Source organism: Thamnophis sirtalis, unplaced genomic scaffold (assembly GCF_051295495.1).
Source record: "Thamnophis sirtalis isolate CommonGarterSnake01/CBP01778 unplaced genomic scaffold, rThaSir2_p1.2 scaffold_1, whole genome shotgun sequence".
Classification (NCBI taxonomy): Eukaryota; Metazoa; Chordata; class Lepidosauria; order Squamata; family Natricidae; genus Thamnophis; species Thamnophis sirtalis.
Window position 1 is genome coordinate 34,276,902 of NW_028261381.1, and position 19,677 is coordinate 34,296,578.

The window sequence follows — 19,677 nt, forward strand, 5'->3', positions numbered from 1 at the left end:
ATCGCAAAGGCAGCCCAGGACACGTTGTAGATGCGAGTGGTGGAACCCCTTCTGGAAGCCTCAATGGTCCTGATGACTCTGGCGGAGAAGTAGGCTTCCCTTAGCTGCTCCCACTCAAGCGCCAGGTGGTCAGATGGAGCCACTCTGGATCTGGGTGTTCCAGAATCCCCTGGCGCAGAGCCACCTCCCCTGTGGGATTCTCCAGTGGGGAAGCTTCAACATGTCCACCAGTCTGCGAACCAGGGGCAATGGGGCCAATAGGGGGCCACTAGGACAACCTCTGCCCTCTTTACTACTATCTTCCTTAGGAAGTTTTCGAATCGAAGGGAGAGTCAGGAAAGAGGTGAGCCGAGGTGGCGCAGTGGTTAAATGCAGCACTGCAGGCTACTTCAGCTGACTGCAGTTCTGCAGTTCAGCTATTCAAATCTCACCAGCTCAGGGTTGACTCAGCCTTCCATCCTTCCGAGGTGGGTAAAATGAGGACCTGGATTGTTGGGGGCAATATGCTGACTCTGTAAACCGCTTAGAGAGGGCTGAAAGCCCTATGAAGCGATATATAAGTCTAACTGCTATTGCTATTGCTAAAGTACTCCTTCTGGGCCAAAGACTGAGGTTACTCTGGGGGAGTCAGGAGGAGGAGCAGAGGTGTGGCCTCAAGATTTACCTCAGTCTCCGGGCAAATGGGCCGTGTTAATACCCAGCTGTGACTCCTCCCATGCCCCACTTCGGAGACACATCATGTTCCTAAAATTCAAGGCACTATATTTATAGAGAACATTAAGGTTTTGGAAGATAGGAATTTTGGAGAGATTTTTATAAAATGTGAAAGATTGATCTATACCTCAGAGAAATGACCAATACTTTTTACTGGAGAACTAACAACATCCTATGAAATAAAAAAAGGAAAAAACAGGGTTGTCCAATTCTCCTCTGTAGTTAATTTTGGTTCTTCATATGCTGATCAGCAATACAAGAATAAGATGAAAGCTTTGTGAGAGAAAGGGTTTAAAATTAAACTTTTAAGTTAAGGGCTTTTGCAGACGATTTGGTATTGGTTCTGCAAGATCCCTTAAAAGGAATTGAAATATTAATGGCCAAATTAAAATAATTTGGCCAAAAAAGTTCTCATGCAGAAACTTCACATCAGAAACAAGATACTATATAACATATTCTTGTCATAGCAGGTGGCAGTGCTTCTAATGATTTTATATAATGGGGGGGGGGGGAGAGACAAAACACAGCAAGAGCAGCTGACCTCTTAAGCAACAAAACTTAGTTTTTCCTTCATGTTACAAGTTCCTATGAATGGATACAACAGGATAAGAAATATAAGAGCCATTTCAGATGTAGAAACAGGATATATAAAAGCTTAAATGTGGACATTATCAGCTAATTCCTAACAGGTATAAGAGAAAATCTTTGAGCTGTATCCAATTGTGCATCTGCTTACAATTTCCTATTGCCCCTCCAAAGGAACATTTGGAGCAAACCTGGGAGATGTGGGAAGTAGTGGGGAGAAAATGAAGGAAAATTTTATTTCTCCCCAACTTGTAGTCTAACAAAAAGTTTGACCAATCAAATAAATAAGTAATGCCAGAAGTACCATAAATAATCTGTCACAAGTTTTTTTTTTTAAAAAAGATGTGGATCTGAAAATTGATTGATTCCTTTGCTCACTGGCAGACTAACTTACAGTTTTGATTTAATCTGCTGTCAGGCTTCCAGTTATTCTAGAAATATAATTCCATGGTAGCTCTTGAGGGGAGGAAGGAGGGTAAAAACAGTTTGCTTATCTGCAAATATGCATTCCCATGTTAGGATGTTCCTGTATGCCTGCCCAAGCCTAAGTAGAACAGTTACAGCTGAATTGTTTCGGATGGATACCCAAAGTAGAGGAGGTTCTTTCTTCAGTGGTCATGCTCCAAAGCAGGGGTCTCCAACCTTGGCAACTTTAAGTGGACTTCAACTCCCAGAATTTCTCAGACAGCTGCTCCAAAGTATTCCCATTACTACTATAGAATTAATGATGTTACTTAGTTTGAGTAACAAAACATCTGCAAGAAAGGACCAAGGACCACTCATTTCAACCCTGAGCTACAAATATCCTTCTTTATGCATAACATAACATATGCATGACAATGGACATAATCATCTAGGATTTTGTATATATTCAGGGAAGGAAACTATGTTATAGTTGATGACTGCCTGAATCTTTGCCTCGGAAGAAAGTACATTGATGCCCCGAGACATATCTGATTGGGACCATGTTCTTGGGAGAGTTACAATCAGCTCCCCAGATGTATTCATACAGAGCAATTGGAGAAAAGAAAAACATTAGCTTAGATTGTATATTGATCCCATCATCTTAGACTGTATTTGGGATGGCAATTTGCATTACTCCTATTAGCCATGATTGTCACGGCTAATATGTACCCTAGGAGCTACTGAGTGGTATTTTCTGCTGGACATGGCAACATCTAGAGATATGTCCAAATTACTTGAAATAATGCCACAACCTCAATAGTCTTGTCCTAAAGAAGGAATGCTGGTGCCTGCACTGAATCTAAGAGTCTTGAAATGATCTGGGAAGGTAAGATTGTCCCAAGTTCACAGGCAGAAAAGGTAATTATATCCTTGATTTCACATGTTATGAATGAACCAATTGACAGAAGGCAAGAAAAAATGCATATATCTAAAGCATAAATATTAAGCTAGAACCACAAAGACTAGACTTGAAAAGGACTCAAAGAAACACCAACAAAATAAAGGAAAGGAAATTTCTGATGATTTGGCAGATGGTTTATAGAACTGCAGGCACCCCAAAGCTCCTACCAATAGAACTGGTCCCCATAGGTGAGCAGGGCATAAATAAGACTTGTATTGGCACTTTATGGAAATACCACAGCCAAATAAAATCCTTGAGTTTCCAAAAATGCACATAGTAGCAACTCATTTTAATGAAAGGCATAACAAAAAGAACAGCAAACCGTACTAATTCATCAGAAACAGGTTGACTGAAGCAAATGTCCAGGAAGGGGAAAAAGATGTAGGAACATTATTTCAGCCATATTTATTAAACATAACATTTAGGGGAGAAGTTTGTCTGAATTCACAATGTATAATATAGCTACAAATTGTCTCAAAGAGAACTACAGAAGTGTGGAGAAACATCTAATGTATGGGGGACAGAGAACATCATGAAAACAGATTATCATGGGGTCTTTTAGATAGGCCTTTATTCTGCCAAAGTCTTACACCAGCTTAAATTCCTTGCACAACAATTTTATTTATTTGTCAGATATGTATCCTGCTATTTTTCCAAAAACTAAAGGCAGCTTACATGGTTATGCCTCTATAATACTGTTCCTCAGAACCCAATTTCTCAAATCCTGTTTCTGGCAAGATGAAAAAGGAAAAAACTAATAGTATGAATCATATATTACACAATGGAATATTTTTCTCTTTGGACTGTAGACTTGACATTGTGAATGGTCTATCTTAATCATTCACAAGCCATGTCTGAAAATCAAAGGTCAAGCTGTCTTAAAGTAGTTTTCTGTGACAAAATAATTCACCAAATGAAATGTTTAGATAAACTATGCAAACTTTCTATTATGAATCATTCACTTAAAACCATGTAGGTGTAAAATGGAGATCCAGATCAAAATCCACATTCTTTAAAGAAACAAAAAGAAGGATTTGCCAATCCTTTTCTAGGCTGCAGTTCAGAAGTACAACACATACTTTTTCTAGAGAGGATCCCATTACCAGAACAAATTACCAGCATGTACTAGAATGGCAGAATATCCTCATTTGAAACCCTGGTTAAGCCATTGTCAGTTAATGCTCCCTATATGTTCCAACTCTGAAATTCCCAACCCGTATGCCAGAGTATATGCTATCAGAACATTTCACTTTAGAAGTTATGTCCCTGCAAATCTGGAGAGCACCAGATTGCAAAAGACCTATAAAAATATAGAATGATATGAGGGAAGTGATGTGGGCAGAGGAATGATGGACATAATGAGAAAGCTCAATAAATTCTACTTATGCTATATTAGGTGGCTTTCAAATGAATGAATGATCTTCTGAAATTATGTCTTGACTTTGACTTTATTGGGATTTGTATGTCGCCCTGGGACTCAGAGCGGCTATGTGTACCTCTTTTTTTTCCATTACAAGGCAAAATCCAGAAATGATATCCAAATAAAAAATATATAATTAAATGCATTCTCCTCTTTGAATAAAACAATCAATTTTAACCATTTCTGTTTTATCTCCCTTGCAGTGGAAATAATAGGCATTTCTATTTGCACTTACAAATCTTTATAAACTATCACCATTTATATTAAGAAAATTCATTATATTCTTTCAAATTCTTTAACCTTAAAGGTAAAAAGGTGTTTTAATTATAAAACACTAAACTTTTCTTTAAAAACATTTCTAAAATCAAAACTTTCTAATACAGGTGAAACTCGAAAAATTAGAATATCGTGCAAAAGTTCATTTATTTCAGTAATGCAACTTAAAAAGGTGAAACTAATATATGAGATAGACTCATTACATGCAAAGCAAGATCAGTAAAACAAGGATTGTACATAGAACAATATCAGACCTCTGAAAAGTATAAGCATGCAAATGTACTCAGTACTTGGTTTGGGCCCCTTTTGCAGCAATTACTGCCTCAATGCAGCATGGCATGGAAGCTATCAGCCTGTGGCACTGCTGAGGTGTTATGGAAGACCAGGATGCTTCAATAGTGGCTTCAGCTCTTCTGCATTGTTCGATCTCATGTCTCTCATCTTTCTCTTGGCAATGCCCCACAAATTCTCTATGGGGTTCAGGTCAGGCAAGTTTGCTGGCCAATCAAGCACAGTAATCCCATGATCATTGAACCAGGTTTTAGTGCTTTTAGGAGTGTGGGCAGGTGCCAAGTCCTGCTGGAAAATGAAGTCAGCATCCCCATAAAGCTCGTCTGCAGAAGGAAGCATGGAGTGCTCCGAAATCTCCTGGTAGACGCTGTGTTGACCCTGGACTTAATGAAGCACAGTGGACTAACACCAGCAGATGACATGGCTCCCCAAATCAACATAGACTGTGGAAACGTCACACTGGACTTCAAGCATCTTGCAGTGTGTGCCTCTCCATTCTTTCTCCATACTCTGGGTCCTTGGTTTCCAAATGAGATGCAAAAGTTGCTCTCATCAGAAAAGAGGACTTTGGGTCCCCTGAGCCACAGACCAGGTCTGTTTTTTTTTAGTCCAGGTAAGACGCTTCTGACGTTGTTTGTTGTTCAGGAGCGGCTTGACAAGAAGAATATGACATTTGAAGCCCATGTTCAGGATCCGTCTGTGTGTGGTGGCTCTTGATGCACTGCCTCAGTCCACTTCTTGTGAAAGTCCCCAACACTTTTGAATGGCCTTTCCCTGAAAATCCTCTCCAGTTTGTGGTCATCCCTGCTGCTTGTGCACCTTTTTCTTCCACACTTTCCCCTTCCACATAACTTTCTATTAATGTGCTTTGATACTGCACTTTGGGAACATCCAACCTTTTGAGGCTTTCCCTCCTTATGGAGGGTGTCAATGATGGTTTTCTGCACAAGTGTCAGGTCAGCAATCTTTCCCATGATTGTGATTCCTACTGAACCAGACTGAGAGACCATTTAAAGGCTCAGGAACCCTTTGCAAGTGTTATGGCTTAATTAGCTGATTAGAGTGGGACACTTTGAGCCTAGAATATTGCACCTTTTCACAATATTCTAATTTTCTGAGATTGTGGATTTGGGGTTTTCATGAGCTGTAAGCCATAATCATCACAATTATGACAAATCACGGCTTGAACTATCTTGCTTTGCATGTAATGAGTCTATCTCATATATTAATTTCACCTTTTAAGTTGCATTACTGAAATAAATGAACTTTTGCATGATATTCTAATTTCTCGAGTTTCACCTGTATATCTTTTTTAAAAAATCTTTCTGTTAACATACATACTTCAAAGTTCAGATCACTCAGTTAGATCACTCCCTCCAAGTTACCCTCATAGAATATTTTTTTTCTTCTTGTATACATCCTTTTAAAAACTCTAAACTTTTTAAAAACTTTTTATCAGTTTGACATTTGCAATTGAAAGAAAATCTTAATCTAAAGTTTGAAAATGTATTTTTCCTTTATATGTAATGCTTAAGTAATTCCTAAAGTTTGTAAAATATTATTGAAAGTATATTTTAGAGTTTCTGTGTTGACAACATTATGAATACCTGTTGACTGCAGTTTTTCAGTCACATCTATGTCATATTTGCCTATTGCTATTATGATTGTCTCTAAATCAGGGGTGAAATTCAACCAGTTCTATCCGGTTCAGGCGAACCAGTAGCGCCAGTGGCAGGAGGCTCCGCCCACCCATCAGGACGTCAGGACGTCCTGTTTTTGACACTATGTGCATGTGCGAAGGTGGCATGTGTGGGCGAAGCGCGTGCATGCATGCGCTCACATTTGCAAAACGGTAGCAAAGGTAAGTGGATTTCACGCTTGCTCTAAACATTGCTGCCAAGGAGGCAGTTATCAACTGAGTTTTGTAGCTCCACAACAGGGACAACAATGAATGAAATGCTCAGAGAACAATGACTGAGCATGTTCTAATAATTCTTTCTGGAAAAAAAGGATCAGCAGAAGAAGCATAGGGAACTAGTACTCTTGAAAGGTAGCCAACTGTATCAGCAGCAATCAGCGAATAGGATATGCACGTAATACAAAGTTCCCTCCAACACAAGTGTGTGCAACATATGGTTTCATTCACTTCTCTTGGCACTGTAAATGGGTGGCGAGTCACTTCCTTATAAAATGCACAGACCCACTTTGCAAGTTCATAGATAAACTAAAATCACTGAGCATTGAACACATGAAAAACAGCCACAGTTACCCAGATCCATAGACATGAAGAAGTATCACAGCATCAATGAGAAAGGAACAGTGAAAACAAGGAGTCCATGAAGATGATTTTTGCAGAAAGATTTTTGTCCACTATTGTAACTGCTTTTGAACAGCAATTTTTTTTTTTTAAAGCTGCTTAAACAAGCATCTGATAAAATATAAATCTGCACAAGGGTGCATCCTAGAGCAGTAAAAGGCTAACCTTTTATGTCACCACGTGCCAACCTGTGTGCTGGAAATGGCAACAAAACCGCCCTGCCTGGACTGCATGACCTCGCTGGCCTTCATGTGCGCAGAAGTGCCGAAACCCGGAAGAGCGGGATTCTGGCATGCATGTGCGCACCAGCACCCAAACTTCCAGTTTTTGGCATAGATGCATGCCCGACGAACAGCTGGCCATCACACATGTGTGTGAGGGAAACATGGAAGTTTGGATGCCAGCACAGACATGCACATCGAAACTCTGCTCTTCCTGGTTTCGACTGTTCAAAGTTACAATGGCACTGAAAAAAGTGACACAGTTACGACCTTTGCGGGCAATTGATTCATATTTATGGCCACTGCTGTGTCTCAGGGTCATGCGATCACCTTTTGTGATCTTCTGACAAACAAAGCCAATAAATGGGGAAGCCAGATTCACTTAACAACTGGGTTACTAACTTATTAACTGCAGTGATTCACGTAACAACTGTGGCAAGAAAGGTCATAAAATGGGGCAAAACTCACTTAAGAAATATCTCACTTAACAATAGAAATTTTGGGCTCACTTGTAGTTGTAAGCCGAGGATTACCTGTAATAATGTAAAAACAAAAGGCCTCCTTGTGGTTCTTTTTAATATGGGAAATGCCTTTCTCTGTATCATCAGATCCAAGTGCAACCCATCTCAAATATTATAATAGATCCCATTTCTAGAAGACACTGATAATCTAAAGTAGGGTATACTTACATCCAGATATTCATCAAGGCCTAGTTTTGTAAATTCATATTGGAGATGAACTCTGAAATTCATATCTTCCACTGAATGTACTACTATGTTGATGAACTGCATGCAGGCCACCTGCCAGAGAAAAGAATGGTCAGAATAACCTGTCCCACATATTTTTTGGATCTTGCCACAATTCCAAGTTTACATCTAAAAAGTTAGGCAAAGATAGAGAGAAGAAAAATTATACAAATACAGTTAAAGAACCTTTGCAGAAATTACATTTATCTAGGCCAGGGGTCGGATCCGGCCCATGGGGTACTTAGATCTGGTCTGCGTGCTACCCTGCAAACAGTGAAGGACCGGCCCGTGGTGACTCTGCCAGTGAAAACAGAGCAGAGGGCTGCAGGAGGATGTTGTGACCAAAACAAGCATCCTCCTGAGCGCCATTTTCACTGGCAGAGGGCTGCAGGAGGCCACTGCAGCTGAAAACAGAGCCTTGTGGGTGGGGGGACGCGAGCTTTCACTGACAGAGAGCTGCAGGAGACTGTCGTGGCTCTGCACCGCCATCCAGAGGTCCTCCGCATGGCCTGAGAGGAACGGTGAGGTCCTCTGGTGGACAAGGGTTGGGCACTTTCCCTGGTCTCGCCTTCCTCTGCTGGAGACAATAGATCCCCCAATGGATTCTCCCCAGCCCCGCCCGGGCCACCACAGGTGCCCCCAACATGAATGACGTCGAACTGGCCATGCCTATCCCAGCCATGCCCCCCCTGGCCTCCCCAAGATCAAACACAACCCTGATGCATCCCTCAATGAAATCGAATTTGACACCCCTGATCTAGGCTGTGCCAGGATCCAGATTCCAAGCTATCTGATTCTATAAAAAGACTTGTTTAGTTTATAAGGGCTTTCTGAGAAGTGCTATGCACAATCCATTTGCTTTCCAAATGATATTTTGCTCTTCCAGTTGGAATTACCATAGGGCTCTAATTCCAAGCGGGAAAGTGGATTCCCGAACAAAGGTGAATTCAATATATTGAAACCAATTCAATATGTCCCATGGAGATGTAATCAACAGGACCTTCTCCTAGGAAGTGAGTACAGAACTGCAACAACCTTGTTGATGTCCATTAATAGTTACATTTTACCACGTACAAGGGGAACACCGTTAATTCTGCAGTAACACCGAACAAATGATAACTATAATATTCATAGGAATAATTCAAAGTTCTAAATCTCAGAAACTTCGACCTAAATATGTTCAGTTAAGTTAAGACAGCAGTGTCCAAAACAAAATAAAGAAGCATAGCCCTGAGGCAAAAAAAAAAAAATCACTGAAGAAAGTTTTTCTTCTTCTCTAATGATAGGACAGCCGTAGAGAAGAATGGAAATGAGATATGACAGAATAATTCAAAATTTTCTGTTAGTCAGGATGTTACTTTTCCTGATGCAGTAGGCAATGACAGATCTTTAAACTTCCTATCATCAAAGCTCCCATTTCACTTTGCAAGCTCTGGCTGCCAATCTAAAACCTGACTTAATACAAACCACTACAGCAAAAAAATAATGATCTTGCTCAAGTAAGTAGCTACTCTGAGGAGGGGAGGGAGACAGACAAATCCAGATCTCCACACTAATCATACACCTCAGTAAGAAATAGAAGCCGTTGACTAACGAAGCAAAGTATCTGGAGTGTTTTAAAAGGACCCCTAGCTCACTGGCTTGACAAGAACAGCTTGGTCTCTTCAAAACCTCCTTCTGTTCTTTGTATCAGGAAAGGAGCTGCCCAGGATTCATGTCTGGCTAAAAACAGTTTAAAGAGATCATTTCACTGACATAACGCCCTAATTGCTCAAGTTTCTGCAATATGAAAGAACCCCCAGCAAAAATTAGAAACTAAAATGGTTACATAATGAAAGTGGACTCAGGAGATCATCGTACAAAGTTCCTGATTCTTCTGGCATACAGCATGTTTGCTTCATACCTCCACATGAATTTAGTATCCAAGCATGTGCCATTAATTCTCAACTACACCTTCCACAAAACTGCATTTTATCATTGCAAGGAAGGGAAAATGAAATTGATAAAGCAATCAAAAGATGCAAATGGTAACTTAAACCCAAGATACCAGTTTCCTTCTTCTTCATGTTGTAAAAATGTATCTCAATGATAGCTTAAAGCATGTCTTTACTTTGCAAATAATAGCATAATGTGCTGCTCTAAAGCAGTGTTTTTCAACCTTTTTGTGCAAAGGCACACTTTTTTCAAAATCACGAGGCACACCACCATTAGAAAATGTTAAAAAAAATTAACTCTGTGCCTATATTCAATATAGGCGGGTGTTTTTCCCACGGCACACCTTACACTATGTCGCGGCACACTAGTGTGCCGCGGCACAGTGGTTGAAAAACACTGCTCTAAAGAATGCCAGGATTTTACTCCTTTTTCTGTTTTTGGTACTACACTGCTGAGAGAAGTATAACCATTTGTCTGAAATGCCGTAGGCCTAAAGCAGGGGGTTGGACTAGAAGGTCTCCAAGTTCCCTTCCAACTATTCTCTTCTCTCCATTTCTAATTTCTTTGCTCCCAATTTTCAAACAACCATTACAGGGAACATCCCAGTAGACTACTAAATAAGTTCTGAAGTTTAATCCAATACTAATGGATAATGTCAAGTCTCCTTCAAGTTGATTTTTACTTTTGTTGACTTCATGGACTTGTCCATATAATTTTCTTAGCAGAATTATTCTTCTAGGATGTTGTTTGTCTTTCCAATCTAGTTTACAATCCTGCTATTCCCTTGAGGCCTCCCCTCCAAGGGTTAACACCACAGTAGTGCTTAGCTTCTTTGTTCAGAAAAGGTTGGCTGGATGCTTGGCTGAAGAAAGACAAATATTCGCATGCTTAATACTTCTTGAAGTGTGACAGAAGAACATTCATTTTCATTCTTCTATTCCAAGCGCACTTTCTTCCCCTTCCCCTGTTTTTTAGGCCTATAGCTCCATTGATAGCAAGAGTTCATAAATTCTACTAAAATCCAATTGTGCATTAGAATTTTGTTCCTCGCGCTCCAAAAGAGAACTTGATAATCTGGGGATGAGATGGGAACATGAAAGCTGAGGTCTGACATCACATTTGTAAGTGAAATATATACACACACTTACCATGAAATCTATATTATTATCTTCATTTCGAAAATGTTCCATCAACTTCTCAAACCGCTGTTTTTCCCCACACACCTGGAGAGAAAGTGCAGGGTGGCTCTATTATGTATCAGTTTATTAGGAAACATGCTATAACATCATCAAGCCATCTTAACACAGAAATATACAGAATTAGAGGGAATGTTGCCCATGACAAATAGATATTGACAACTGGTTCATCCATTAAGGCTAGGAAGACTTAGCAATAAGAGGAAACCAGGCCACCAAAGAACACGGTGGCTGGACACCATCAAAGCTGACAGCAGCCAGAGCAGAAAAACTCAAAGAAGTAGTGCAAGATCGGAAGATGTGGAGCGGACTGAATGGATAACATCATCATCATCATCAAACTACTACCAAAAGGAAAAGCCTTCAATTCACATACTCCTCCTTCAAAATTAGTAATACTTTTTACTTAATCCATACTTATTTGGATTAACTTTAAATCAAAGGGAGAAACAAAATATCATTTGCAAATGTTGACCATGTTACAAGAGAACATAAGGAGTTATCATCTAAAAATGCAATTTCAGACCAATGGCTTTAAACATCCCAAATGGGAAATTTTGTCAAAACATTCTCAAGTGTATGATGTGTAACCCTTTCAGACACCAGTATTTATTTATTTAGTTATTTACTTACTTACTTACTTACTTCAATTTAGATGCTGCTCCAATCATACTGACTTTGACAAGCCCATACACAAGACAAAAAACAAAACAAAAACAGGGAAATAATCCAATAACAATGGTGACTCTCAATCTAATAGGCCACATTTGTGCGCCTCTGTATGTTTTTAAGAAACAAAAAGCAGGCAAGCAAACATCTGTTTACATGGTACATCCAAATGCGTAGACAGAAAGCAGCTGTTCACATATACAGTAAGTTTTGCATCCCAAAATAAGCTTCCAGGCTGATATACTGTATCCACTCATATCCCCTTGTCATATGGAAGAGATGAGAAACTTTGGTGTCCATCTTCAACTACTTATAATAAAGAGCATGGGGAGTGGGGAGGGGGCAGTAGCAGCGAAATGGTGGGTGTGACGAGACAACTGAACCCCACCCCATTTTATGTCTCTTGTAAGTCTCATCCAGTAGTGTTTTTTTTTTAAATTGCCTAGTTGGGCCTTCCGTGCTCGTGTTGTTGACTTCCCCTGATTCATTTTTAGAGGGTTTTTTTAGAGATTATAGATTTTAATGTTAGAGTTCATTTTAACTGCAGGTACTTAGGAAACCATTCTTAACCCTGGCTTTAACAAATGTATTATTTCATCAATTGGTAAATGAAATAGGAGAAAAAAGAAAATTGACCATTTTTTCCACTAAAATCAAGTTTCCAGGGATAAGTTACCTATTGTTCTTATTAGACTCCAGAATTAAGCATGAAATAATTTGTTTGTCCCAAAATAATTGGATTATCATGTCTTACAGCTTCTAGAAATCATTATATGCATATTTAATGATCAGACGCACCTGTAACTTAAAACACAGCATTTTTCTTCCTTCGGTTTGTTTGTTTGTTTATGCAGTTGTATATATTTTGACATGAATTTAAGCACACTAAATTGAGAGCAAAATTTCAATACAGGTTCCTTTTTAATAAATGTGTTTGGAATGTTTTTTTTTTAATTAACAAACATGTAAAATACACACACACACAAAAATTAGACGTACACCACATTTATACAATACAGTACGAACAGGAACTTCCTGTTTTTTATAATAGCAATCATCAATCGATACTGCTCACCTTATATTATTTCCCCTTCTATTGTATTTCATTTAGATTTTACCATTCTTAACCCTCTTATTTTACTCATAACTATTATTTTTGAGTTTTGTTATATTCTTTCATTGATTTTTGTTTCTTTCCTCCATCCATCTATACCATTTATCCCATATCTGGTAGAATTCTGATTCTTCCTTTCCCTGGATTTCTTTAGTTAGTTTATCCATTTCAGCACAGTCCATAATCTTTCTTATTATTTCATCTTCATTTGGGATTAATTTGTTTTTCCATTTCTGTGCAAAGGCAATCCTTGCCGCTGTAAGTATATGTAGTATTAAATACTGGATTTCTTTTTTGTATTTCACCGACATAATTCCTAATAAAAAAACTTCAGGTTTCCATTCTAGTTTAACCCCTGTTATTGCCTCCAGCCAATTTTTGATCCTTTTCCAAAAATTTTTTGCCTCCTCACAGGTCCACCATAAATGGTAGTATGTTCCGTGTTGATTCGCATTTCCAGCATTTTGGGGAGGTATTTGTTGAAATTTTAGCTAACCTTGATGGTGCCAGGTGCCATCTGTAAAACATTTTGTACTGGTTTTCCTTGTATGGAGCTGATAGTGTCATTTTTAAATTTATGGAATAAGAATGTTAATGAAAACAGAATTACAATTGCCTATTTATATATGGCACATATTTTCAATAAGTTCTTTTTCACAAGAGATATATAGAGGCCAACATGCAGCTGCCAAAAATATCAAAAAGGGTAATAATACCTGGTCTATATTGCATTTATACTTGAGAAAAACAACTGTTGTGATTGTTAAGTGTGCTGAATGATATAGAATGAGATTTTGTGTGAATGCGGCAATCTGATCCTGAAATTTGAAATACTTGGAACATGTGTATGTCATAAAGAAATTGGAGACTAAATGGGCAGCCATGCTCCAATCCTTTTCCCTAGCTATGACTAACCATACCTGAAGGTGGGGAAGAAATCCTGAGAACAATCAACATATGAAAGTGTGAAAATGATCCATTGTTAAATTGCTTATTTGAACATTAATATAGCACTTTCCTAAATATTTTCTCTCTCTCTCTCCTCTTCTGTATGGTGGTCACAATGATTCCTTTTTATTCTTAACATAATGGTCTGATGTAATCTGCCAATTTCACTCCAGGGCTGGGCTGTTTCGAGATAATGTTTCTTACAGATTGCCATGAAGTCCTGACAGTTCGTTAAGGCAACGAAAATCCAATTTTCTTGACATTTCTGCTTAGGCAAAGAGTAATTTACTAGGCTGAAAATATTTTCTGTTTTCATTTATTTAAAAAATAAATAAATTGGCCATATCATTTATAGATTGCAACTTCAGGAATTGGCTCAGGTCTTCTCTACTGGTTCTAAATCCTAAAATTCAATACCTACATTTAGTGATCCAAAAAGATAAAGGTCGTCAGCAGTAAATTCTTCTACTGAGTTACACTTCATAATTTGAATCTCTACTCATCTCTGTATCAATCCCAGATTCAGGAATATCCTCTCATGTTCTTAGGGAGACTCAAGAAGGAAAAACTAAGAGCTAGAACCCATCTGTCAAGGAGCTGATCTTCAGAAGCTTCCTATCACTGACTCAACAGCCTGGTGCTCCACAGTGTTAATGATGATTGAGTCACCTCTGACAATTTCAGTGTAATTTTCTTCCAAGCAGGTATATTGAGAATGGCAACCTCTTATCTATACCTTTACCTTATTTGAAGATAAGTAAAATGGGTTGATGGTCACCACAATTCCATGAAAAAAAGAAGTCCACTTCATGTGACAAATACTCATCTAATTTATATCTTTGAACATTTTTACTTCACTTCCAACATAATGGCCAGAGTTTTCAGAAATTGAAAGTTGATAAAGAAGCTAAACAGAGATGTTTATACGAAATAATGTACTAAAATACCCTTAACTGATACCTAATTCAATTACTGACTTCACACATTCTACTTAACCACAGAGGCTGATTAGTTGGCTTATACTTGACCACAGATTCCTCAGTAATAAAGGTAGGAATCATCATTTATTTACAATTATGTTAACCAAATATAGAACAAACAATATTTTGGTCTGGAGTTAATCAGAAGATATAGACGTATCATAGCTTACTTTACATCAAGTTTAGTAAGTAATCAAACTTTATTCTTGTGTTCAGGACTGAAAACAACTCAAGGAACAAAAATCCAAGATTAACAGGATTTATCAGGAAGAAAATACAAGTTGTAACACAAAAAAAATTCCAGGAATATTTTTATATATAATAACTCCAGTGCAGCAAAACTGTTCTCCATTCTCTACTTTTTCTCTGCTGAGGAATGGAAAAATACTTGCCTGTTTTTGAATCTGTTAATCTTTTTGTAACTCTGAACCTTCCTATTTTTTTAGTTAGTTTAAATATACTTTTGTCTTTTATTTAAAATTATTTAATTAAAAAATTAAAATATGCTTATTATTTATAAAACTAGCCTGGCATGGATTACTGATGCTCTTAATTTGAAAAAAAGGGAAGCATTGGCTACACGCAGGTGTATTTGTGCTAACCAGTGATGGTAGAATTGTACCCAACATATTAGACCACCTGCAAGTAAAAGTCATAAGGGTTTTATTGGGGGGAAGGGAGGTTTCCATCAGGGAAAAAATGTTTTATTAATGATATTTTATTTTTAAATAATCCAATTTTAAATGTCTGAATTAAATAATGTATAATAATATTGTGGTAAGCAATATTATATGGGATTGAATATCATATTCACTAAAGAGATTTGCCATTGGAAGAAGAGTATTTTTATAATTTAAAAAAAATCAAAATCGAACTCATATAAGCCTAGACCTTCAGAAAAGAAAAAAAGAATATAACGTACTGTGAAGTTTCAGCAGGGTTGATTATGATGCTATAAAACAGAAGTGAACTCATGTCACAATATTTAAGATAACTGCAATATTTTTGTAATTTATTTATCTCAGGATGCTTTAAAGGGAGGATTAAATTAGATTAAACTACTGGAACCAGATCCAAATGTCTGCTTGACTTCCTGCCTATTCAGCTGTTCATAAATAAAAGTTAATAGGTCTTCATTTATCATTCTAATAAACTAAATACCTTCCCTGCTCTTTTGACGCTCTATGGATAATGATATTGGTATGTAATAAATGCAATGTATTAAATCTGTGATAAGGGAGAACATATATTAATAGACACAAAATAGCAAACTTTTTTTCAGTGACAATATATTTAGATGATTTTCTGGGCCAGCTTTACTCCTGCAATAAATGTAAAGTTCTTCTTAAACATTTGTAGGACAACCAGATGTCTCCTCTCGAGAAACTCCTTTCTCTTCTGTTTCATCAATCTTATAATTTTCCAGCGCATACACTGAAAAAAATGTCACTGGAGAAATGATCCTCCAGCACTCTATTCCTACCCTGCCATTGGGACAATGTGTTGGCTACAAAACCCAATTACTGAATTACTGTCCAATAGAGTAAGAAAAAAGAAATATTAGCATCTGCATGAATTTTGTTCACTACTGTTTATAGGCAGTCCTTGACATAGGACCATAAGACATAAGTCTGTCCATTACAGTTGGATGTGGTAGTTGTTTTTGGCAAAAAATGTTGTAAAATGTGGTCACATGACCACAGGATGCTGCAAACGGCTGTAAATGCAGCCCTGTTGCCAAGTGCCCAAAGTTCAGTCATGTGACTGCAGAGGGGGCGTGTCCAACCATCAGAACTTCAGAACCAGGTCCAAGTGGTTGGTCATATGGACACTAAATCACCTATCATAAACTCAAGGACTACCTGTGTTCTCTCAAGAAACAGAGGGATTTCCCAGTTCAGAGCCTTTCATTGGGTCAATCAAATAGCTGACTAGGAACTCTAAAAGCTGTAAGACGAACACATTGAGAAAGGCTGGCCAAAAGTACTTTCTTAGTATTTTATGAATAGGGAAACCAACATTTCATTTTTGAACAACTATCAATGTGCTGTTTTATTTCACTTTTAAAGATCTTTGTGATTTTGTTTTTCTTAGCATCATTTATTAGTTCCCTATAAACCAGGAGTGTCAAACTCATGTTATCACGGCGTCGACATATGACATATCAGGACTTTTTTCCCCTTCGCTACACCAGGCATGGGTGGGGCCAGAGTGTGATGCATCTGGCCTGCAGGCTGCAAGTTTGACAGCTCCTCTATAAACAGTACAGTGAAGTTGCAGAATAATAAACCCTTAATTTGGAACTTCTATATGACAATTCCACAAAAATAAAATCATGATTCGGGTACACACTGTGGTCACCTACATAACTTTTCCCATGGTTTTTGCACCAATCATCTATGTTATCTTAAAAGTAAATAAATGCAGAAGTGGGAGATTAGGACTCTAGCTCTAAAATAGAAATTAGACAATATTCATAATAACGGCATGTTCATCTGTTTCTACTCAGCAGTCCTGAATAATTTAATTTCAGCATTTAAAATGAATGGAAAAAAAAAACCCCAAAGCCAAATATTGGAAAATATATTTCCTTTCTGAAACGGTCTTTTCATTTTGATTGCTGTAAGCCTGGTGGGACAAAAGAGGGGTGAAAGATCGAGACAAGATTGATCAAGAGTTGGCACATGAAGGAAAGATCAATTGATACGATTTAAGCTTTGATTCATGTGGTGGGATATAAACGTTTCTGTAAACAAATATGCATTACGAAGCATAGTAGCCTCACTTTAATCAGGATGCCTTTGTTTTGGACTGTGTTTAAACTGGGTGCTGCAGTAAGATGTCCATATGTCCACAACATGAACAACCAGTTGTTTCAGAGGCAGAGGTCAACCACCAAGCTGCCACAGACTTTATCCAGAGAACTTGTGCTAAGCAGGCAGCCCTCTCTGTCACAACTGAATGATTTACCTCTTTAAAATTGTCAAAGGCAGACAAAATGATTTCGTGCCCTCCTCTTACGAGACAAACAGCTGCCAGCAGTTCTAAGACCAACGCCTTTGTTCTGTGCAGAAAAGGGAGAGAAAACCCATTAGAACAACGGGATGACTCAGCTTTTGAAAGAGAGACGCAGTGACATCTGAAAACAATATTCTGAATGTTGCTCTTTCAAAGGCTGATCCTGCCAACACCTTAAAAAAAAAAGACATACAAATTATTCAGTATTTTCTTAAGCCCTGCATTAAACTCTCCTGAAGTTTTTACATGAATGCAAAATCATTCCTAGGCTTATTAATGTCTAGAAAGTACAAAATTTAGAAAGTACAGCTATCAAGAGACAGAACGCCATGTAAATTAAGTTCTTGCAGAATGATGTTTTAATTAAAACAACAACAACAACAATAGCCATATCAAAAGAAATTAAACACAAAAGAGATGTTTACCTGGGATTCTTGTTGTTCAGACTTAGTGCAATTTCATTAACGGCATGGGGGTGCGACATGACCATATTGAAGCCATACTAAAATAAAAACAAATTTAAGCTGTTGCAATACTTTTTTTTTAAAGTGTATATATATATAATACTATTAATATATATAACGGATAAGATAAGATAACGGATAAGAGCCTGTGGCCTAATGGCTAAGATGTCTGCCTAGTATGTAATATAGCCCAGGTTAAGTATATATACTTAAAGTCACAACCCCTGGTATGCCCAAGTGTGGGAGGAAGGTCACAAATCCCAGTAAGGGTATAGCTAGCTGATGAGAGCTAAATAGCTTGAAATAGATCTATACTAGTCTTCCTTTATTTATTTATCAGCACAAATAAACACACACACACACACACACACACACACACACACACACACACACACACACACACACACACACACACATATATATATATATATATATATATATATATATATATATATATATATATTATTTTTTTTCTAACTCTGGGCAATCTAGCATTCATTAATCGTGATATCTCTGCATCCATAAAGACTAAAATATGTGAAAGGTCTGTTATCATCTTTAGTAATTTTACTTAGCTTTGTTCTCTTTATACAGAACGAGCAAAATCAATTATTGCTATGGCCAATTAGTATACATCAAATGACTTATTTTATGTAATGCATAGACATGGTAGCCATCACATGTCCCTTTCTTTCCTTAAAAAACAAGCAGCTTTCCCCGCTATTGCCCTCATGACTGTGATAGAGATGGACAGTTGCTTCCTTCCTAACACCAAAAATAGCACTCTGATTGAGCACATCTACTCTGCTTCAACTGCAACAGAAGTGGGGTTTCCCCTCCCCCAACAACATTTCCGCTCTGAGGCCTGAAATAATGCATACAGGTGGTCCTCACTTAAAAAAGCTTGTCCAGCAACTGTTTGAACTTACAATCCTGCTGTATCCCACAGTTATTTGATCAACATTGGGCGGCCATCTTTGCTGGCTTTCCACAAGCAAAGTCAAGGGAGAAGCTGGCAGAAGATTGCAAATGGTGACCATGTTAGCACCGTTTTAACGGCACAGGTTCACTTAACAACCGCAACTAGCTGTGCCAGAATTTCCAGCAGTAAGCAACTCAGTCATATGAAATTGCACTTTATGGCCACATTTCATAGATGTGGAAATTCCGGTAGCAATTACCATCATTAACTGAGAATTACTTGTATACAGACAGTCCTCGGCTTACAACAGTTCATTTAGTGACTGTTCAAACTTACAACAGCAATGACTTATGATGGTTTTTCACACAGGACCATTGCAGCATCCCTATGGTCATATGATCAAAATTCAGACAGCCGGCAACTGACTCATATTTATGACGGTTGCAGTGTCTCAGAGTCACTGGATCCCCTTTTGCGACCTTCTGACAAGCAATG

At 38.0% G+C, this 19,677-nt stretch overlaps 1 protein-coding gene across 4 annotated transcripts in view; it reads right to left on the minus strand.

Annotated features, from left to right (window-relative positions):
- Window positions 1–19,677, minus strand: part of FMNL2 (formin like 2) — a 202,837-nt gene that overhangs the window by 38,441 nt on the left and 144,719 nt on the right. For all 4 annotated transcript variants that reach the window (XM_087710499.1, XM_087710482.1, XM_087710489.1 and 1 more), the window contains exons 8-11: window positions 18,222–18,298; window positions 17,749–17,842; window positions 11,020–11,094; window positions 7,880–7,990 (exon numbers count right to left, since the gene is read on the minus strand). In XM_087710499.1, coding sequence (XP_087566625.1) covers window positions 7,880–7,990; window positions 11,020–11,094; window positions 17,749–17,842; window positions 18,222–18,298 — 357 coding nt within the window. The remainder of the gene's footprint in view (window positions 1–7,879; window positions 7,991–11,019; window positions 11,095–17,748; window positions 17,843–18,221; window positions 18,299–19,677) is intronic.